This window comes from Phasianus colchicus, chromosome 17 (genome assembly GCF_987193195.1).
Source record: "Phasianus colchicus chromosome 17, bPhaCol1.hap1.1, whole genome shotgun sequence".
NCBI classification, from domain to species: domain Eukaryota; kingdom Metazoa; phylum Chordata; class Aves; order Galliformes; family Phasianidae; genus Phasianus; species Phasianus colchicus.
The window spans coordinates 5,246,614-5,266,686 of NC_143452.1; the positions used below are offsets into that span (position 1 = coordinate 5,246,614).

General features: G+C 48.5%; 2 protein-coding genes across 3 annotated transcripts; one reads left to right on the plus strand and one right to left on the minus strand.

The window, feature by feature from the left end:
• Window positions 1-2,631: 2,631 nt before the first annotated feature.
• Window positions 2,632-13,889, minus strand: GHRH (growth hormone releasing hormone). 2 transcript variants are annotated; one of them, XM_090152040.1, is made up of 7 exons: window positions 12,972-13,889; window positions 6,787-6,886; window positions 5,858-5,989; window positions 5,109-5,213; window positions 4,420-4,557; window positions 3,992-4,088; window positions 2,632-3,040 (listed from the first exon to the last, which is right to left on the minus strand). In XM_090152040.1, the coding sequence occupies exons 1-6, from the start codon at window positions 12,976-12,978 to the stop codon at window positions 4,025-4,027; spliced, it is 546 nt and encodes a 181-aa protein (XP_090008166.1). In that variant the 5' UTR covers window positions 12,979-13,889; the 3' UTR covers window positions 2,632-3,040; window positions 3,992-4,024. The 2 variants fall into 2 exon arrangements, with proteins under 2 accessions (XP_090008166.1, XP_090008167.1); XM_090152041.1 differs by lacking the exon at window positions 12,972-13,889 and adding an exon at window positions 9,362-9,431.
• Window positions 13,890-14,955: 1,066 nt separating this feature from the next.
• LOC149915602 (protein MANBAL-like) lies at window positions 14,956-18,699 on the plus strand. The gene is made up of 5 exons (XM_090152046.1): window positions 14,956-15,098; window positions 15,306-15,581; window positions 16,976-17,074; window positions 17,526-17,720; window positions 18,184-18,699. Exons 2-5 carry the CDS (start codon window positions 15,525-15,527, stop codon window positions 18,289-18,291), a joined length of 459 nt encoding a protein of 152 aa, XP_090008172.1. The 5' UTR covers window positions 14,956-15,098; window positions 15,306-15,524; the 3' UTR covers window positions 18,292-18,699.
• The last annotated feature ends 1,374 nt before the right edge of the window (window positions 18,700-20,073 follow it).

The window sequence follows — 20,073 nt, forward strand, 5'->3', positions numbered from 1 at the left end:
GTTTTGTTTTGGCTGTTTCAGATTCTCTGGTTGGAAGTTGGGCTCACATGAACAGAGCTTTTTCTGGTGGGTAATTTTTGTGTATTAGTCACTGTGGTGAGGAGCTTCCTGTTCTTTTCTGTCCTTTCCCAGAGGTACACATTTATTTGGGGACACTTCCCACTCCTGCCTGTCCTTTGTGATGCTTTCATCTGCTTTCATCTGCATTTCTCTGCTAACCAGTGTTCTCTGACTCAGGATGGAGCTGGGCCCGGCCACGTGGAGCTGCTGAGGCTGCTCCCAGCTCAAACAGGAGGAGTCCCTGGGGCTGTCCTTGTGGGCTGCATGTCTGGCTGTGTCTGCCCCAGCAGGTTTGGGGGATCCTTCTCACTCATATTTATTGTAACACTGAGCTTTGAAGTTGCATTCAGTAATTTTGTATCGTCATCAAATTAATGATCTGGGAAGTGGAAGATGAGGATTTTGGGGAATGGAGCAGATTTCTGGAGAGTTCTCCTGATGAACAATTTCCACATGGAAAACTTAGCAGTTGCTCCTGGCTCCCTCCCCTGCATCCATGTGTTGGCTCCCGTTTGTCCCATGTCAGACGGGTTTCTTTAAAGACCTTTTGGCAGAGGAACTTCGTGAAACGTCTTTTGGAAATCCAAGAAAATTATATCAGCCAGCAAATATGCGGCCGAGGGACACGGGGCCAATTCTTCCACAGCACCTCACATCTGTGAGACATGGCTCTGCTTTCTGACAGCCATGTTGCCTCTTCCCCTCTGCAGTCGTTCACGCTTAGCTCACCATGTCTGTTCTTTCTCATACCAGCTCCTGCCGTTTTGTTCATGGTGAACTTGACACTGAAGATAGTACAGGTTTAATGAACTCTCCTGCACTCCTTCAAAAGACTGATCTCATGCTGGGTTCAAGCCTTCTGGGAGTAATGGACTTGTAACCAAGAAATAGTTAAGCTACTATTTGTGGTAATATACTCTGGGATTCCTTTTCACCCTGTTGAGTTCCTTGGAGCCTCGTGTTTTATTTTGTTTTACTACATGCCTGTCAGCTTTGTGTCACACCTTGTTTTTCTGCTGCTGCTCCCGGTAGGACAGAGATCCCAGCACTTGACTCTTACAAGATCTCTGGCACATTGTCGAAGGAGAGAACCAATGCAAAAAGAAAACCATGTGGTTCTACAGTGATGCATTTCCTGAACTCTGTCTGTTGCTATTGATTTTTTTCTACTTTTTTTGTTAGGAAAGGATGCTTTTATTTTTCTGGCCTCTTATTCATCAGACACTTTGTTTTGTTTCAAACATTTAATCTGCCAGAGTTTGAGCATTTGTTTCCTCATTTTGACAGCAACTGAACTTTCAAATGAGCCTTTTTTTATGACACTTGCAATTTTTTTTCATCGCCTTGTTTATTTTCCGCTATAGGAATCTGCTGTTTTGGATGGGGTTTTTTTGTCTTTTTTTTTCCACATTCCTTTCCTTGAAGTGAGTTGTAAGTCTGTTCTGTCACACCAGCCAACATGCCTGAAGCCTCTTTACAAGCACTCTTTGAACCAGAACTTCAGATTGTTCATTCTGTTGCTGGTCATTCTCCAGCTGCACTGTGAAGCAGAAGGGTGTCGTGTCTCACAGTGACAGTTCCCTGTCTCTGTAAGGGGTACAGATGACCCATTCGAGCACTTGCTGCTCTCACAGCTTCACTGATGTACAACATCCCCTTGTTGCTTTCCAGCCTGCTGGGCAGTAGGTACTTTTTTTGTAGTGCTAGAATTGGAATCTGAACAGAGAGTATGTGATCTGTTCAGTGCAAGTAGGAGCTCATTTCCACGTATGCTGGAGCCTACTGTACTAGAACATGATCACTTCAGGGAAAAGGAGATGATACGTATACTGCAGGAACAAGGAATTGTTCTGGTGCAAGGAGGATGCTTTAAGAGGCCCCTGTGTGTTTGTGTGCAGGTGTATTTCCAGCCTGGTCCTGAGTGGTTGGCACTGATCCTCTGTGAGCACAGTTCTGAGCTGTATTCTGTGCTCCTGCCAGCTCTCCTTGAGTGCTATCTTCCATTGTGTGCCCAGAATCAAAAAGTTAGTGTTTCAACAGACAAAGAGCCATCTTGACCTGCTGTTGAACAGGTTTATTTAGAACAACTTTTATTCCCTGCTAATGATGGGGGTGCAGACCCCATCCTGACATTATTTACATTTCAGAAGACGTAAATATTACACAAACAGTAGAATTCAGGTGACAGGGAAGGAAGTCGCTGTGTGAGAGATTACTGTCCTAATAACTTGTGATAGTGCAAACATTACTGCTGTAACCCTATAGCCATGGTGGAGTTCAGAGCTACTCCATGGCACATGGAATTAAAACAGTGTCAGCCCAATCTGATGCATAAAGATCTCTTAACTCTTGCAGAGCAAAGCTGTAGCTTTGGTTTAAACACCTTGAGGCTGATCAGTAACTGCTTATAACGAGCTTTGTATGCTCAGTTTTGCTGCCAAGGCTCAATCAAGGAGCCAACAGCCCACAGCAGATTTTGTGATGGGTGGCAAACGTGTGGATTCATGTCTGACCTCACCCTGTGCTGAACTGTGGGTGGTTGTGCCATCAGCATCTGTTTAGAGGAGGCTGTAATCAGTTCACTGAATTGCCCAAAGGTGCTTTTTGGTGGCCTTGTGTATATTAATTGGGCCCTCAAACAGACTGATGATTTGGCAGAAATTTTGCTACACTTCATGATCTGAAAACTTTAATTAGTCATTAACGTCTCCAGGATTACAAGTGTGCTGGTTATTTTAGCAGCCTGAGGTTAAACCACAGAGGTTTGGTGGGTTTTTTTCTGATTCACTACACAAACCAGTGTTTAGAGAGGGGAATTAAATAGTAAAGACTGAAGTAAATGAAGTAGTGCATTAGAACTGCATTCCTTTCAGCAGATTTGAGGAGTGTATGCATCAGTCTCCAGCTGGTCACCTCCAGGAATGTCTTCATTGCTGTGAATGGCTTACTGTACAGTTAGATCCACGAGCTCTGAATCATTCTGGACAGAAGCAGGAGGTAAAGAGAATTAAGAAAAAGCTATTGAACACATGCAGACTTTTTTTTCCCCCTTTTTTGAGTATTTTTTTGGCTCATGTTACTTGTGGGAAGAACCACCAACACAGGCATGGTAAGCAAGATGCCACAATGTCATGCTTTCCACCTGTATCCATAGGCATCATTTCTTTTGTACCATTCTGGTCTTTCCCTGCTACCCACAGCCCTGCTCTGCATAATATTTGCACAGCTCTCTTCACACTGTTTCATATGCTGACTATGGTTAGGCAGGCTTAATTTCTGAGACAGAGGAATAAGATGGGATTGCTGCATAAAGGAGAACACGTTTGTGTGAATGAAGGTGATAGCAGCAATGGCCTATCTGGGGACACTCAGTCCCACAAGGCTGTCAAGGTTTAGAGCATATTTCAAGTTTCAGCTGACTAATTTTAGGACTGGGGAGCACAGAACATTGTGAGGTTTCATTTCCCATTCAGTGCACCGAGAGGGAATGGACATCTAAAGGTAGGTTCTGCTCCCTGGGAGAATTTTGTTTGCTTCTACCCTGGCTTTGATTCTCAATGCCTCAGCTTTATGAGGTTGCTTATGGCTGCTGTGAGCCTGTTCCCAGCTGCACCAGTGGGCACTGGAGTTCTGCTGGGTTTGCTGATAGATCTGCAGTAAGAGCTGTGCCTGTGGGTTAGTGCTGGAGCAGTCAGACCAGGCGGCATTCTGGGGAAACATGTGCCTAGGTCTTCACAGCACTCATGGTGTCTGTTCAGACTAATGGCTCTTTTGATATTTAACAAAACTCATTGGGAGTTTTTTCCCCTGAAATTGCAACAGATGCTCTGTCCTTTGTGAACAGCAGTGGCAGCTGACTTTGCCAAGGCAGAACCTTCCAGCCACGTGCTGGGTGCTGTGCTTACAGAATTGCACAGGGGATGGTACTCACCAGAGCATGGGGAGACGAAAAAGGGAAAAATATTTACATGAACTTAGCCAGGGTGCTGGGAAACCCCTCTAACCGACTGTTGGTCACATCCTGAGGCCTATGAAAGAAAAGAGTGGGATGAATGATGCCTTAACTGGGATCAAGATGATTTTTTTTTTTCCCCCACTGCTATTTGGCTGAACTCTGGATGTGAGGAGGCAGCACAGGGAGGTGCTAGTGCTGCAGGCTGGCCAGAACTGTGCCTTCCCTGCACCCCACCTGCCCAGAAGTGGGCTTGTGCATACAGGTAGGAGCTTTATTCTTTCCCTGGGTGTATCTGAAAAATAGCACCTAGTCCAGTAGCTTCACTTCTGCTTCATGTTTGCCAGACATCAAAAAGGGCCTTGTCTCGTTCCTGCAGCGCAGATAACAAGATGCCTCCCTCCTACCTTTGATGCTGCAGCATGGCTCCCAAGAAGTCCCTCAGTACCATCTGCTGGTGGTAGCGGCTGTCCATCAGGATGCTGTCTGTCTGGCGCCTTGTCAGGAGCTCATGCACCCCTTCTTCTGGACTGCTCTCACTGTTTCTGTCATGTGAAGATGAGAAACAGATCTCTGTGAGAGGTGCTTTCAGTCCCTTGCTCAGATGGTGGCTCTGAGCAGCATGGCAAAGAGCCTGCTGGGCCTGGGGCTGTTCTGTTCTCCCTGAGAGAGCACAGCTGCATTTGCCCGGAGCTGGCTTGCATCTGCCTAGTTGGGCTTATCTATCTAAGCAAAGCTATCCTAGTGCTGATAGAAAGGCGGTTTTCTATGTTCAAACAGGCCTGGAATAACAGCATATCAATAGGTGTTTCCTTCCAGTGAATGATGGTTGCAGTTGTTAATCTGCAAAGGTTGCTGTCTGTTGCTCATGTGGCAGAGCTCTCAGCTGATGTGACACTGATAGGCTTGGAGGGAAGGATTAATTAGGCTGCTTGATTAGAGGGATCTTAGAAGGGGGGATGCAGAATGTCCTTTTGGGTGCGGAGCAGCAGGAAAAATTGCTTCTTTTGCAGCACAAGGCAACTATTTCTGCTACATGCATAAGATGTAATCAGCAAAGCATTGTCCCAAGGACAGCGGGCCCCCCGTGCCTTACCTGAGTCGCTTGCCAATGATGGTCTGTAAGAATTTGCGGGCAGAAATCTGCCCCAGGAATTTGCGGTAGTTGTCGGTGAATATGGCATCAGCATGGCGCCGCATCCTGGGGGGGAAGACAGGAACAGGTGCTGTGCTCAGCGAGCCCATGGTCAGCCTTCTGCTGGGAAGCGGGTGCTTCACGTGTCTTAATACACCAGATGTAACTGCTGAGATCGGTGCCAGGTGAACGTTCTGGATATTGAGTTAGTGGTGGAGGGTAAAAAGATGTGGGAGAGTTTGGCCCTGAGAAGGTGGCGTCAGTAAAGCAAAATAAATCTTTTGATCGATATTTGCACTGAAACAACTAAGAAGTGCCAGCAAAGCAAAGATGACATCAAGGAACACTGAGAAGGGGAAGAACCAGACTGAGAGGGCTGAGCTGGGAGTGGGAAGTTCCTGTGCTCTACAGCAGCACTGTCATTTTCTGGGACACCCCTGTCCCAGACACAGGATGATCCTTGGGCATTTCTCCTGCCTGTGCCTGGACACAGGCTACAGAAAATCCATGGGTTAAGGAAGCATAAACCATATGTATGGTCTTCAGTGCTGCAGGGATGCATTGTTTTTAAGACAACAGACCATCCCTTGTCTCCCGGCAGGAGAGGAAAGGAGAAGCTCTAACAGCCATGCTGTGGGTTTTCAGAGCTTGCTGAAAGACAGTACTCCCTGCAGAAGTGCTGTAGCGGGGCTGAGAGGTGAAGTACAAACCTTTTCTCAGCGGGGTCTGTTAACAAACCCTCCTCATCCTGTTCCTCTGCTGAAGGACTGTGGCTCTGCAGCAGGCTGTGGTCCAGGAGATGGAAGTTCACAGACTTGCCAGTAACAGGTCCTGGGCTGTACCTTCAAGAAAAACCCAAAGTGTGCTGTGGAATGTGCTCAAATGCCAGTCAGGGATTGGTCTTCTTGAGCATTACTCTGCATTCTGCTTTTCCTTTTTTTCTCCTTTTTTTACCCTACCTTTTCAGTTACATCAGTTTTGTACATCGCTCTCCCCAGTCAGAAACTGCCCTGAGACAGTGAAAAGGCAATTGGTAAAGCTTCCTCAAATACATTTTCCCCTCTCTGACCTTTCCAGCACTGTCAAGCAAAACTCTAGCAATTGTGGCATTGTTGTGCCATGGCTTTAGCACAGGTCTAAAGCATTTTCTATGAGACGTTACAAATCTGCTTTACAGAGCCCCATGCCCAGTTTTGTACATCCCTCAATTTGTAATGGTAGGAAGTAATATTAACTTTTCACAGTTAGTAAGGAAATACTTGAAATATTAATTAGCAGCTGTTGAGTTCCCATACTGAATCTGCAGTTCTGATTTGAGTGCAGGTAGCTTTCAGGCACAAATTTCAGTCGGTTATGGAGCTGGTAGTGCTGGCTCTGGAGATGGCTAGATTTCCCTTTATAGGACAGAGCATTCAAGGCCAAAACCAATTGCTGGGCTGAAATATTCCACATTGTGTCTGCTTTCTTGGGAAACCACCCGTAAACTAGCAGCATTCCCAAAAAATTAAGCCAGAGTAAAGACATGTTCACCAGTGGCGTTCAGAAGGTCTGGCAAGCTTCATTTGACATGTGCTTATTTTGCACAAGGTCAGAGGTGAGACAGAGAGTTACAGTATGGATGAAACATTCAACATCTTACCTGAGAGCTGGGTAGAGAGGAAAGGAGATGGAGCTTGCAACTAAATGCAGGAACAGGAACAGGGTGGCCTTATCCAGCATCTTCCAGCCTTTGGAGTTACCTGAAACATGGAGCAGTGAGTCAGTGGCACAAGTTGCCCACAGCAGCCTTCCCACATCACTGCACAACAACCTCCATCGTGCTCCCCACGACCTCTCCTTCCCAGTTATGCTTAGAGGAGCCCCCCCCACCAATAGAAGACATCTTTGTGGCTCTCAGGACTTAAGTGAAAGCAGGATGGACTGCACCATCAGTGTGTGCTGGAGACAAACACTGCAGTGTTTTGCATCCTGAGGCTGGCTGTGTGTCCAGCATCCCCGATGGATGACTCAAAGCAAAGAATTGCCTGAGGTTGCACACCACCAGCAGGTGAACTCAATGCTTTTGTTATTGGAAGCAAGAGACGGTGGGAGAATATTTCTGTTAACATCATTCCTCGGTTTTGATCAAAAGCGATTGATCTTTAGCTCAAAAAAGATTCTTTAAGAAAGCAGAATATGGATGGAGATCTTTAAAACATAAAGTTTTCTTGTTCAGCTGTGTTATTTTACACAAGAAAAGGGCAGAAAGATGTTTGATCTCCATAAAAGAGAAAAGTTCATTTATAGGGGTAAAGAAAAGAAACTTCCAAATATTTAACAATACTGTATTGCAACAAGAGCAATTTCCAAGTGGAAAGGGTCTGATTGGGCTTCTCATTTCCCCAGTAAACCTTCCAAGCAGTGGATTTTATGGATGGTGGTGGCAGGAGGCAGCTCTGATGGAAAATGTCAGCAGTGAGCACTGCTTCATTGCACAGGCACAGCTGCCCACACTCACCTGAGTGCAAACTGAATAGCATGGCAAAGTTTCTCTAAGCACTGGTGTGGTGTGTGTGCAAGTGAGCATGCTGCTGAGAGCATGGAATTGTAACAGGACGAGGGGCAGTGTGCTGAGTGGCAGCCAGTGGGCACAGTGGTGCTCTATGAATTGGGGTTCCTTAGTGCAACCCTTCCTCATTCTGGACCCTGTCAGCAGTGCCGACAGCCCTGATTTGAGCAGAGCCAGGTGCAGGAGGACAGCCTTCCTCCAAACCTGCTCTAAGGAGGTTTGTCATCCCTCGGATGGCCAAGGAATGCCCAGAAACAGCAAAAAAGGTGACTGAGAGACACAGGAGTGCTGGTCTGGATTTCCATTAATTTTCTATCTTTCGTTTGAGCTTGGGAAAGCATGTCCCTCTTGTGCCTCTCTCCCTTAAATAGCTCAAAGACAAATTCCAAATCAGAATTACTGATTACTCTATATGTGTTGGAGGGTACCAGGAGACCATGGCACCAGCATCTAAAGAACGTGCCAACAGGAGACGTATACAGCTCCAAGAAAAGCCACCATGTGAGCTGAGAAGTGAAATATCAATGTAAATGAGAAGAAAGTCTCACACAATGTTGTCCGCTTCCCTTTTTTCTTCCTAGGACGCAGCCTTGACTGCCTGTGCTGGATTTTCCCCCAGAGCCACTTTTTGTCCCTTTGAGATTCTTTCTTCTTTCTCTGCTTTTTGTGTGATTATTTTCTTTTGTTTCACCTTTCTTCCCGTCTCGCTTTGCCTTTTCTCCCCTTGCTGCCATCAGCCTCTCATCCCTTCAGCTTTTTTGAGTATGTCTGTCTCCCCCGGGAAGGAGCCTAAAGCCTCTCAGCCTCCCCTCACAAGTGCCTGCTGTTTCAGAGAAGAGGATTTAAGCATCACCCTGCACATGGGCAGATGACAGCTCTGCAAAGCCGTGACACCTTCATATTCTCCCGAGGTGAGAATTTTTGCCTTTCTTTTCTGTTCTGGCAGCATGTGGATAAAAATGATTAATAAATTCCACTTTAAGATGAAGAGCTTTTAGCACCATTCCAACAGATAAAGCACAGTAGCTCCATCCCATCCTGTGCAGTGTTAACACAGCAGCGTCTGTGAGAATGATGTTGGGAGACATTGATAACTGTGTCTCCCAAAATCTTACCTGATCGGTCTCAAAAATACCACTGCAGAGATGAAATGGAGCTTCTATTGTGCCTGCTGGTATGTGAAGTTCAGACTTTTATACCAGGATTTCTGCTTTTCTAACACCATATTTCATTTGAAGTGGCTCGCTGCCTCACAGCTGGCTCTGTGCTACTGGAACACGCTGTTGCATTCCTGCTCACGCTTCGTTTTGGCACAAACACAACTCTGCTGATTGGTGAGTAGAATGGCATTCATTTTTCAAAAGGAATTTGCACGAGAATAGCAAAAGAAGAAATCTCTGCTTCATTTAGTAACTGCCTGGCAGTTACTAAATACAGGCTCCCCTGTATTATTACTGTACTGCTTTGCACTTATCCAATAGTTCAGTTACTGTTTCCTTCTCTAACTTCATACAAAGAATCCCATATGATATAAAGGGTATTATATCCAGCAAAGCTAATTACCAATGCGAGCTTAGATTGCATTTCAGTGTAGTTTAATTGCCTCTGATTTCCAAATAGGAATTGTTGAATCTTGTTGAGCCCACATGCAGAGACCCGTACTTACCGTTCCCTCAAAACAAGCCCTTCCTGGATCAGCTCCTGCTCAGGTGTTCCCCTGTTGCAGACACAACTTCTCCTCTGTGTGTGAGCGCTGCTGAGCCGTCCCCTGCACCAACCCCAGGACCCCACTGAGCAGGGAGCACACTGAGACCTGCCCCCAGCTGTCCTCTGCCTGCCGGGGAGGTGCGCTCCTCCTCTTATACCTGTGCTCCCCGGGAGTCCTGTGGGCTTCTGCACGTCACAGCATCAATTATCCTCATGGGTTTCAAAGCTGTGTTTAGCATCCTCTTTTTTGTGTGTGCAGGGAGGTTGTGGGGAAGGGGTATGACTATGGTTTAGGGTTGTCTGCATGTTTTCTTTTTATCATTCAGAGAGGGAAAAGCAAATAACAACAAGGATAATCTGGCAGAGTAATTGACAAATTTGCTTTGTAAAGTAAACTTATCTTTCTCTTTGCAATTGCATTTCTTCCTCCTATCCAACAATAAAAGAGAGTTAACCATTAATAGTTCCTCACACTGCCTGCTCAGGAGGGGTTATCTCTTTGCTATTTTCTTTTTCTTTGATTATCAGTGTTTTCCTCCTTCTCCTTTGTCACTCACATCTGCTAGCACCAGCGGGGCAGTTCATGCTTCAGTCCCTCACAAACACAGCAGCTTCACATCAGGCTCACAGCGGCTGGGAAGCCCTGCTCTGCTTGTGTGCTCTGCCAAAAGGCAGATGTCCCCCTGGAGGGCTGCATGCTGGCAGCTGCTGTCATTGCTGGAGCAAGGAGTGAAACTCCCCATTAAAAAGGATACATAGCTGGGACACTGGGAAGGCTGGGACCATTCAGAAGAGGCAAAAAGCATGAGTTCTGCCTGTTTTCAGTGCTGATTTTATAATGCCCAGAACTGATAGAGACCCAGACCTTCCCATCTTGGGGCTTGCATGCCTTGGTGCTGGGTGGAAGTGTCAGCAGTGAGTGACTCATCTCTGCCTACTGCAGGACGCCATCACCTTGCACTCAGCACAGCTGCTGGCAGAGGCCAAGTGCAGGGAAGAGCAGTGCACCTGGAGGGTGCAGGGGATTCAAGTGGTCATTGTTGGTCCAACTTCACTGCCCCTTTGCTTCTTGCAAAGCAATTGGCATTGTCACTGTGGCTTGCTTCTTAGTGGAGCAGTGACTGGAAGGTCTTGGTAAGCAGTAACCCAGTGGGCAGCAAGGTGTGAGTGAACTCAGCATGCCAGATCTACAAAGGATTAAACAACAGTCGCTCTGTACCTAGACCATAACCTCCAGTCTTGACATGCACTGAAGGCTCACATTCCCTTTGGTGTAAATCAGTGCCAGGCAACTTCCCTGGAAGATCAAGAAGGACTGAGAGGAGCAAAGCAGGAGCTGGAGTTGGCCCTCAAGTGAGCAGCTGACCAGAGGACTTCTGATATAATTCAAAAACAAAACAGCTCCATGAAGAGAAGTGAGAACTTCTGCTTCCCTTGCAGCTGTGAGGTGGCATCAGCCTGTCCATGGGGAGAGGGTCTGCTGTAAGATCAGGCAGACAGATGTGCATCATCCTTACTCTGGACACTGGAGAAAGGTATTCTTCAATAGCACAGAAGTGGGTTTTCCAAAACTGCTGTACTGATGCACACTCCTGTGCTCTGTTTCTGCAACTGGAAAAGGATTTTTGTCTGTATTTTTGAAGCAATCTGTTCAAGTTCTCTCATGTGTGAGGCCAGGTGCACCAATTTTTCAGCGTGGCTTATTTTTCTTCCATTGTCTTGGTGCTACACTGGCTGCACAGATGAATCAGACCACGCTGTTAAACCAGCTGAGAGCCGATGCTGTTCCAAGATATTATCCTATAGATTGTTTCTGAGCTAATTCTCAATCTGCCTGGCCCACTGCCTTACACAGAGCTGATGTAAGATATGGGACAATATCTATCAGTTCAAAGGGAATCAGTCGATAACTGACTCATTTACAGCTGCCTGCTGACCAGCTTGGATTATGAGGGCTATAATCTGCATTTATATCTTAAGTGAGCTGCTGTCAGAGAAGGCTATGTCAAAATCTCTGTAGTGGTAGGGGTTTCCCTGTTCTGCCTGGACTGGGCTCCTGTCATGCACAGCTGGACCCAAAAAGGCCTCACAACAAAAAGCTCTTTGTGACCAGGTCAACTGTAGGAGGCAGCAGAAATTTCTAAAAGCCCTCCAGGCTCCATTGAGTAGAAACAGCTTAGGAGTTTCCAAATATTATAAACAGAGCAGCTGTTCTGTCCCCAGAATTTCCTGTCTTGGTTTTATTATATATTATTTTCCTGCCTTCCCACAGTGGATAGCTGCCTTTTTTCCTAGCCCTACATTGGTGCAGAGCAACAGAGTCTATGGCCAAGTACAGGTATCTGGATTTTGGAGTCATATCTGTGTAGATGCGACCATCCTGGGTGAAGCACAGGACAGGTAGTTATATTTCACTGCTGGTCCTTTGCTGATGAAGGACACAATGTTAGGATCCTGCAGCAATTTCCCAGATATTGATTTCCTCTTCGCTTTACCTCCTCCAGACTCCATGCCATGCTTTGAAAAATCACCCATCTGTTCCAGGTGCGTAGCACACAGCTCCAGATAAGCTGAGCAGCGTGTGAAGTGGTCCTACTCACCCTGGGAGGCTGAACATAATGACAGTAAGAAGTAACCCATCAAATGACAAGAAAATCATCCCCAGTTCTTAACTGCCAAAAGTGTTTCTGCACTTCTCCAAAATGTCATGGGCAGTGGCTGCTGGCTCCCCGTTCCTCTTAGAGCCACACACAACTGTTTCTATGGTTTTCTTTCACTCAAGAAGTGTGGTGGCGACCAGTTTATCACAAGTGCCCTAATGTTACATTAGATGCAACAGACTGAGAAGATTGAGTTATATTTTTGGTCTAACTTTGCCACCTTATGTGTAGGATGGTACACGTTTTAGTTCAAATGTCTTATCCCACATGGTAGACCTAAGGCACACTATAATTAAGTTGACCATCAGTCATTTAATATATTGTCCATTATTCACGCATACACAGTACTTTTTGTTCCAAAGTTCTTTGCAAAAATGCAATAATTTCTGTGGCAAGAAAGCAAACAAAATGAGATGAAAAAGACCAGGTTTGATCAGACTTACAATTACTTCTAAGGAAGAAATGGAGAAGCCAAAATCGGAAGACTTGCCATTAGAAAATTATGCAAGTCTTGGCTTCTCCAACTTGGAAGAATAAAATGTTGAGATGTGGATCTTCAGAGCCTCCAAAGCTGACCCTTTGAACACCAATAGATTTCCTGGGGAGAATTTCCCCTTGAGGATTTCAAATTGGTAGGAATCTGAATAAAAACAAATATAAAAATTATCTCCTGAAAAAGGTCCTTCTGGATGAGATCACAGTTTAGACTATGAAAATGAGTCTGAAGCAAGGGATCAGATTAAAAATAGAGAGAATAAATCCCTAATTCAAAATGTACAAGAATGTGCTATTAGAAAGGACTGTCTCAGAGAGTTAAAAGCCTGCTTGAAAAGCCTACTTAATCTTCAAACATTACCGTATCACCGAGACTACAATGGAATAAATGGCATCAGCCTGCAGGATACGTACCTGTCATGAGGCCTGATGTGCTCTGTGGGTGAAACCATTTATAGAGCCGGCACCTGTCTGGCTCTGTTTATCTCCTCGAAGAGCAGCAGGAGCATTTCAGCACTGCCCAAGTGAAGTGCCAAGACTTTCAGCCAGATGTCAGTATGTTACATTCAGCTGAGAGTTACTGGCTCCTGAATTTCTAGCTCTAAATACCAGCTCCTTCCCCTTCCTTACTGGCAAACAGAGCTCAGATGCCAGCAGTGACTGCATCTTTGGTTTTCCACTTTCATTTCAGTTTGGAAAGGAGCCTTGTCTGGAAGGTTACACAGGATAGTACAGCTAAAGTCAAGAAACAAGGAGAGCTGGCATTAATTCTACACCTGTCCCTGGTTTGTGGTGTCCAGGTGCACTGAGGTCCCTGTGTTCCAAACAAAGATTTGAATGCTTCTGCTGAAAAAAAACAGGGTTTTTGAGTAAGATGTGTTACTGTTATCAAAAAAGTAAAAGTTTTACAGAGTGGGAGTGAGGAAGGCTTGTTTTCAGTAAGGACTGGAAAGAAAAAAAAAAAGAAAGAAAAAAAAAACATATGTAATTAGACTCATCTTTTCTTGCATGAATAATAATATACAGCCTGAGGATGAAAAGATATTGGTGCACAAGTTCATGGTGTGTGTGCACTATGTGGTCTTGCTGCTGAGACTTGTAGGGAGTATTGCAGTGCAAACCACCGAAGAAAGTTAGAAAAATAAAAAAGCTGAGGATGATTTGAATTCAGAGGAAAACTTCACATCTGAGCTGTGTCTGCTTAGAATTATGTGCTGACACAATTGCCATTTCTGCTCGTTGAATCAATGTTAGCTTTGAAACCCACTCAGATCTCAGAGGCTTTGGAAAGTAATTCAACCAGCCTACACCTTCAAATAGCTGTCCTTTTTATCATCTCAAATATCATCTCAAAATCAGTGCAAATGCATGGCTTGGTGTGGTGCAGGGTGAAAGGCGTGCAGCTGGAGCGGACTGATGGCACCACCTGCTTGCAGTTCAAAGGTGGCATCTCTTGCACAGGTCCTGGCATTGTTGCCAGGTTAGCTGACCCACGGGAGGATGGTGGTGGAGGGGTTGGGTAGGAGCTGTATAAAAGCTGAAAATTTCAGCTGTTTATTTCTTCTTAAAATAGGTACTGCCATTTTTGCTGGTGGAGGGGAGGAGAAAGGAAGGGCTTTAACCTGGAACATGTACAGTGCAGTTTGCAGTCTAAATGTGTACTTTCCCCTTGGCATTCAGCCTTCAAACCATGAGGAGGTGTAAGAGGACAGTGGCACGACCCAGTTCAGGGTACTGCTAGTACTGGAAGTAACTTAACCTGGCCACATTAAACAAACAGAATCTCGGCATTCACTTTCATAAGAGTTACACCTCTGTCCTCAGTGGGCTGTGTTAGGATGGGGACAGGATTTATTGCCTTTCCTGAGCTCTGGGTTGACTCATTCACCCTCTTGCGTACAGAAAACACTGGTAATTGTTTACCTAGAATAATTATGCCACAGGAAATGCTTAGTTAAGTGTTTTAGTCCTCTATAACTCAAAAGCAAATACATACTGGAGTAGGCTGTAGAATTTTACACATTCAACAACAACAACAAAAAAAGATTAAAGGCTTGAAATGCAAACAATCAAACGTAAGAAATTGATTCAGTTAATACCCGCAGGATTCAAGTGCTTGGTAACAGTGCAGAAAATCCTCGTAATATAAATGCTACACATTACTACAAAAGAAATGAAAAAGAAAAGGAAAAAAGAAAGGAAAAAGGAAACTAAAGGGAAAGGGAAGGGAGAGGGAAGGGGGGGGCAGGAATGATGAGAAAGGAAAAGAGAAAAAAGAGAAAAAATAAGAAGAATAACAAAAAAGAGGAGGGAAAAGAGGGAAGGGGAAGAGAGAAAGGGAAAGTTGCATGCCGCCGGCGCCATCCGAGAGGAATCCGGCAGCGGACCCCCCCGGCTCCCCCTGCCCCCTCCAGGTCCCGGCCGTCCCCAGGCCGCCCTTAGCAACGTGACGCCGCAGGCGGTTGCTAGGGCCGGGGCAGGAAGTGCTTCGTGGCGGCGGAGAGCACTTCCGGGGCAGCGCGGCATGGCGGCGCGCGGGCGGTGAGCGGGGCCGGGAGGAGCGGGCTGCGTGCTGGGAACGGGGTCGGGCCTCGGTGCGGGGGCATCGCGGGGCGCTCGGGGGAGGAGCTGGCGGCGCTGCCGGCGCGCGGAGGCGATGCGTGCGGTGCCACCGAGCGCTGCGGGGGCCGGGGGGCAGCTTGCCGTCAGGGAAGGCCGCGCGAGTGCCGAGCTTTGTTGGTGTTTCAGGCGCCTGGAGGAGCAGTCCCCGCAGGGAGCGGTGCCCAGCAAAGCCCGGGCGAGGAATGGAGCGACACGCCTGGGTGCTGCGTTGGCCTGAGGCTGTGGAGCTGAACGAAGGTTTGTAAAGACGCTGTCAAGACTTCCTCTGGACGTCCCTCAGCGGGAGAGGCAGGTTTTAAGAGTGCCGTCGGTCAGGAGCACGTCACATTTCTGCCTGCTCCGTTGATGCTGTTCTACGTCTGTGGGTCCCCGCTGAGGACGGGTGAGCCGGCGTGGCCCCGTGTACGTGCCAGCATTCTGTGCGGATTTGGAATTGAGTCAGAGTGATTTTAATCAAAATTCAGCTGGCCATGTTTATTGTAGGGAATGGTTGCAACCCGAAGCGTGAGGTGCAAGAGGGGGCAGTGGATGCTAAAGTGGAACCCGGAGCTTCGGTCTCCAGGAGGCAGGCGTAGTCAGGTCCCTTTGGAGCCTGCTGTTCTTGGTGCTGAGGTCAGGAGAGCCCTGAACATGGCGCTGTGCGCTGCGTGTCCCAGCCCCAAAAGATTCCCTTGTGGAAGAAGGGCGAGGGTGCAGGATGCTGAGGGCCCTTTTGTGGGGGCCGGCTCCTCTGTGCCCTCTTGCTTGGCGGAGAGAAGGGCTGCCTGCTGTGCACAGGGAGTGCCTTCTAGGTGCCGTGCCGTGCCCTGTCGTCCAGCCCCCTCCTCATCCTATGTGGAACGCCAGTGCCAGCAGTGCGGCTGCCATTTTAGAACCCTCGCCAGCTGTCACCTTGGTCACCGCTGCCCCGGACAACGCACTCGCCTCTGAAAGCTCTGGCAGTTAGCAGCCATGTCAGGAGCGAAGAGTGCGAGGGGCGAAGGTTGCCCTCTTTTCAAGAGGAAGAGAGAGCTGGGGGCCCCAGTAGCGAAGCCGAGGAGGGGGCTGGCCATGACCATCAGGCGGAGGAGGAGTGAAAAGAGAGTCTGTTTCCATCGCGCCTGGACCAGCACTGTGACCACCACGGTGGAGCCGATGGAGGTGGATCCACCTCTGGATGAGCCGATGGAGGTGGATCCACCTCTGGATGAGCCGATGGAGGTGGATCCACCTCTGGATGAGCCGATGGAGGTGGATCCGCCTGCGGCACAGCTGGCCTGGCACCACACCACCGTGCCAGGCCCCTCATTGGCGCCGTCGCAGCTCCACCGTCGCTGGTCCAGGCGCTCGGCTCCTTACCCGCTGCGCGGCCCCCGCCCCCAGCATTAGCTGGGTGGCATTACTTAACAGCTGCTCCTCCTTCGAGCCTCCTCTGGAGCCAAGTTCTGTGGGCCCCCAGTGCCATCTTAACCCTGTTATGTCCCAGTCCCTGGTTTTCTTGTTGATTTTAGTGTTAAGTTTAGTTTTAGTGTTAGGAGTAGACAGTTGTTTGTATTTTCGTGTTAGGCATAGGTTCCTGTTCTTATTTTAGAGTTAGGCGTAGGTTACTTGTAGTCTTTTAGTGTTAGGCATAGGTTACTGTTCATACTTTAGAGCTAGGGGTAGATTGCTCCTATCAACTGGAAGTTAGCAGTGCTCACTCGGTAAGCTCACGTCTGATTTATCATCTGAAGACATGAGTGCGACTGCCGTGAGCACGGAGGTCCAATGGCGTCTCCGATTAATTGAATTTCCCCCTTGTGACTTTTGTGTTGCAGAGTGTTGAGGAGCAGAGTGTGAGTGGCTGTGACATTAAGTTGGGCCTCAGGAGAACAGTCTGTGACTGTGTCTCAAGCATCCCGCGTGGCCATTGCAAGGTAGGTGTGCCTTACTTTACAGTAAGCACCGCTGCACCGCTTAGGCGTGCTCCCAAACAGTGCTGGTTAAGCACAGCTCATCCCACTGTCCTCAGCAGATCGGCTTTCTGCGTGCTTTATTTCTGTGCTCGGTGTTGTACAGCACAGCAGCAGCAAGGCCGTGATACATACATAGCCAGGTACATGAAAAAGTGTAACTGTCATCGTATTAATAATATTATTGTTAATATTAATAAGGCAGTCGTCACACGTGTGTGATCAACCTCAGGGATACGTTTATTCCTGCCTGTTAAGCCTTCCCTGAAATTTTGTGTCCCTCTTTGTTATTGGGTGGGAAGACCCAGGGTATCTTCAGAGCACGTCTCTAAGTGAGGCTGGGAATTATTGCTAGCAGGCAGTAACAGCGTCGGAGTGCGTGATAGGAATGATGAGTCTTTTTTCCCCCTTGTAGAAAGCAGCCTCCTTGAGAGCAGCAGAGCAGCAGGCTGTCTGCGCTATGGCAGCTGAACTGCATTTCTCGCCACCTGAGATCCCTGAGCCCACACTAATGGAGAACGTGCTGCGCTACGGACTCTTCTTTGGAGCCGTTTTCCAGCTTCTCTGCGTGTTGGCCATCATCCTGCCATTTTCCAAGTCCGCAAAGACAGTAAGTAGCGCTCTGTTTGACAGAGATTGATAGAAATGCTGAGCAAGTAGGCTGGGAGGGAACAATCTGTAGCTGTTGCCTACGGTAGTGTGCCCCAGCATTGCTGAGAGTGCCGCAGTTTGTTCTGTCCTTCCTTCCGTGTGCGTGCTGTTCCTGCTGGCACGCAAGGAGCCTTGAGGTGCAAGCTCATCTTACTGTCCTGCTGCTGCTGTGGCCTATGAGGTGCCAGTCGGGGCGTTCCCCTGTGCAGGGACTGTGTTGCAGGAAAGGCCTTTAGACTGTAGTTTGCGTGGGATTTTTGGGAACAAGATAGAGGTGGAGTTTCTGGTGTGCCCCAATGTCAGGAAGGCAATTTCCCGCACTGGCATCCTAAGCTGCCCAGTCAGGTGACTTGAATTCCCAAAGCGAGCAGTCTGGCAATTGTTAGAAGGTTCCCTGACTGTTTCTGAATTGATTCTTGTAGGACTCGGACGGCTTTGAGTCTAAGACTTGGGAGACGGTGAAGAAACCAAAGGCAAGTGCTGCACAGCTAAGCAAGAAAGCCAAGAAGGAAAGCAAAAAGAAACGGTAAGGGCCTGAGCAGTAAGCCACAAAGGACAGAAGAATCACCTGGAATGCTTCCTCAGAGGTGCTCCAAATGCAGCGGACTGTACGGTCTGGTTTTCTGGCATGGCCGTGCTTTCCCTTTCATGGACATTGGAGAGGAAGTTACGAAGCTGGAAGGGAAGGGCTTCTGATGCGTTACAAGCAAAGAGGACTTCACCTGTGCAGGACTTCATGTATGGCAAGAGCTGGGGACGCTGCATTCCCTCAGGGTCCTTCAGCTCGATACCTGTTTCAAAATGTTGATCATTAGCTGAAGTCACCGTATGTCTTTAGCGATTAGCAGTAGCCAACCTATTTTACATTCTGTTGAAATGTATACTAAATACAACCCAAATCCCTTAGTTTAAAATAAAAGGGAAACAAAGCTTTTAAACCCGGTGCTGCCTCTTTCAGTGGCTGGTCAAAACATCCCTGGCTTGGGCTGGCAGTGGCAGGGCGATGAACCGGTCGGCTTCACGTCCCTCCCTGAGATGCAGCTGCTTTTCCCGCGTTTCCATGTTGGTCTTCGCAAGTGGTGGCCGTTCAGCCAAAGCTGAAAGTAACTGCTGTGGCAGACTGTGAGCATCGCCTTGCTCTCTGAGGCCTGAGAGAAACAAAAGGAGAGGAAGCAGCGCACGAGGAAGAAGAGTGTCCCTGCACTCAGCCCCTTGAGCTTGTCTCTCTTCCCCGCTGGCTTTTTCAGCCTTCTGTAGTGCCGGCTGTTCCTGTTTGCCCTGGGAAGGCCAGCTCCGTCTTTGGGCAGCCATGGCCTGCAGGTCAGCCTCGTGTTGAGCCGCAAGGAGTTGGAGTGTGGTTGGGCTGGTGTGTAGAGCAGCGCTGGGAGTGGGGCAGGAGGAGAGGGCAGCGGGAGGGCTGCAGGTGAACGCGCCTCGGGCCCAGAGCTCAGGCGTGAGCCGGGAGGGCAGCGAGCCGTGCTGCGCTGCTTCAGCTGCCATGGCTTCAAGCGCGTTATGGGCAGCGCCGCGTGTTGAGCGTCGGGGTGCTGCGAGGGCACATTGCTGAGCCGGAGCCCGAGAGAGGAGAGGCTGCACGTCAAGAGTGTCTGTCTGCCATTTTCAACTGGCGCGTCGGCGTCTTCCTCCTTCCACGAAGGAGGCTGCACGGTGGGCTCGGTACAGCGTGCTACAAGGCGCTGCCTTCTGCCTGCCTGCCTGCCTGCCTGCCTGCCTGCCTGCTGCACTGCTGGGGATGAAAGAGCGGACTGTGGGGCTGTGTGCAGCCAAGGAGCTGGCTGCAAAGGAGGGAAACCAAATTCAAATATTTATGGGTCATAATTGCATCTTCGGTTTGGGTCTGGATCCAGCGGGGGCTGAGTCACGTCCAGCAGCTCCTGGGGGCTGGGGCCGAGCCCGGTGCCTGGGGCTGCGCTGCCTGCAGGAGGGCTGCGGGGCTGGGGCAGCTGGTGTGGGTGCAGCACATGGGGATGTGGGAGGGCGTGCAGCAGGGGGAGCACTGGGCCCGAGCCCCGCTCGTGTTTGTCGCAGCACAGGGGCTGCAGGAGATGCCAGGAGCGCAGAGCAGAGCGGGGAGAGCCGGGCTGTGTGAAGCCCAGGGCATGAAATCTGCCCTTGGCAGCTACGTAGCTGCTGAGCTTTTCCCCCAAGCCCTCAGACTGTGGGATGATAAGGCTCCGCAGCAAAGCCGGCCAGGCCCTCCCGATACTTTGGGGCTGGGGAAGGGCAAAACAAATCAGAGTCTTTCAAGAGCACAAAGCAGGGAAGCACAGCACAAGGCATTTATTGCCTGT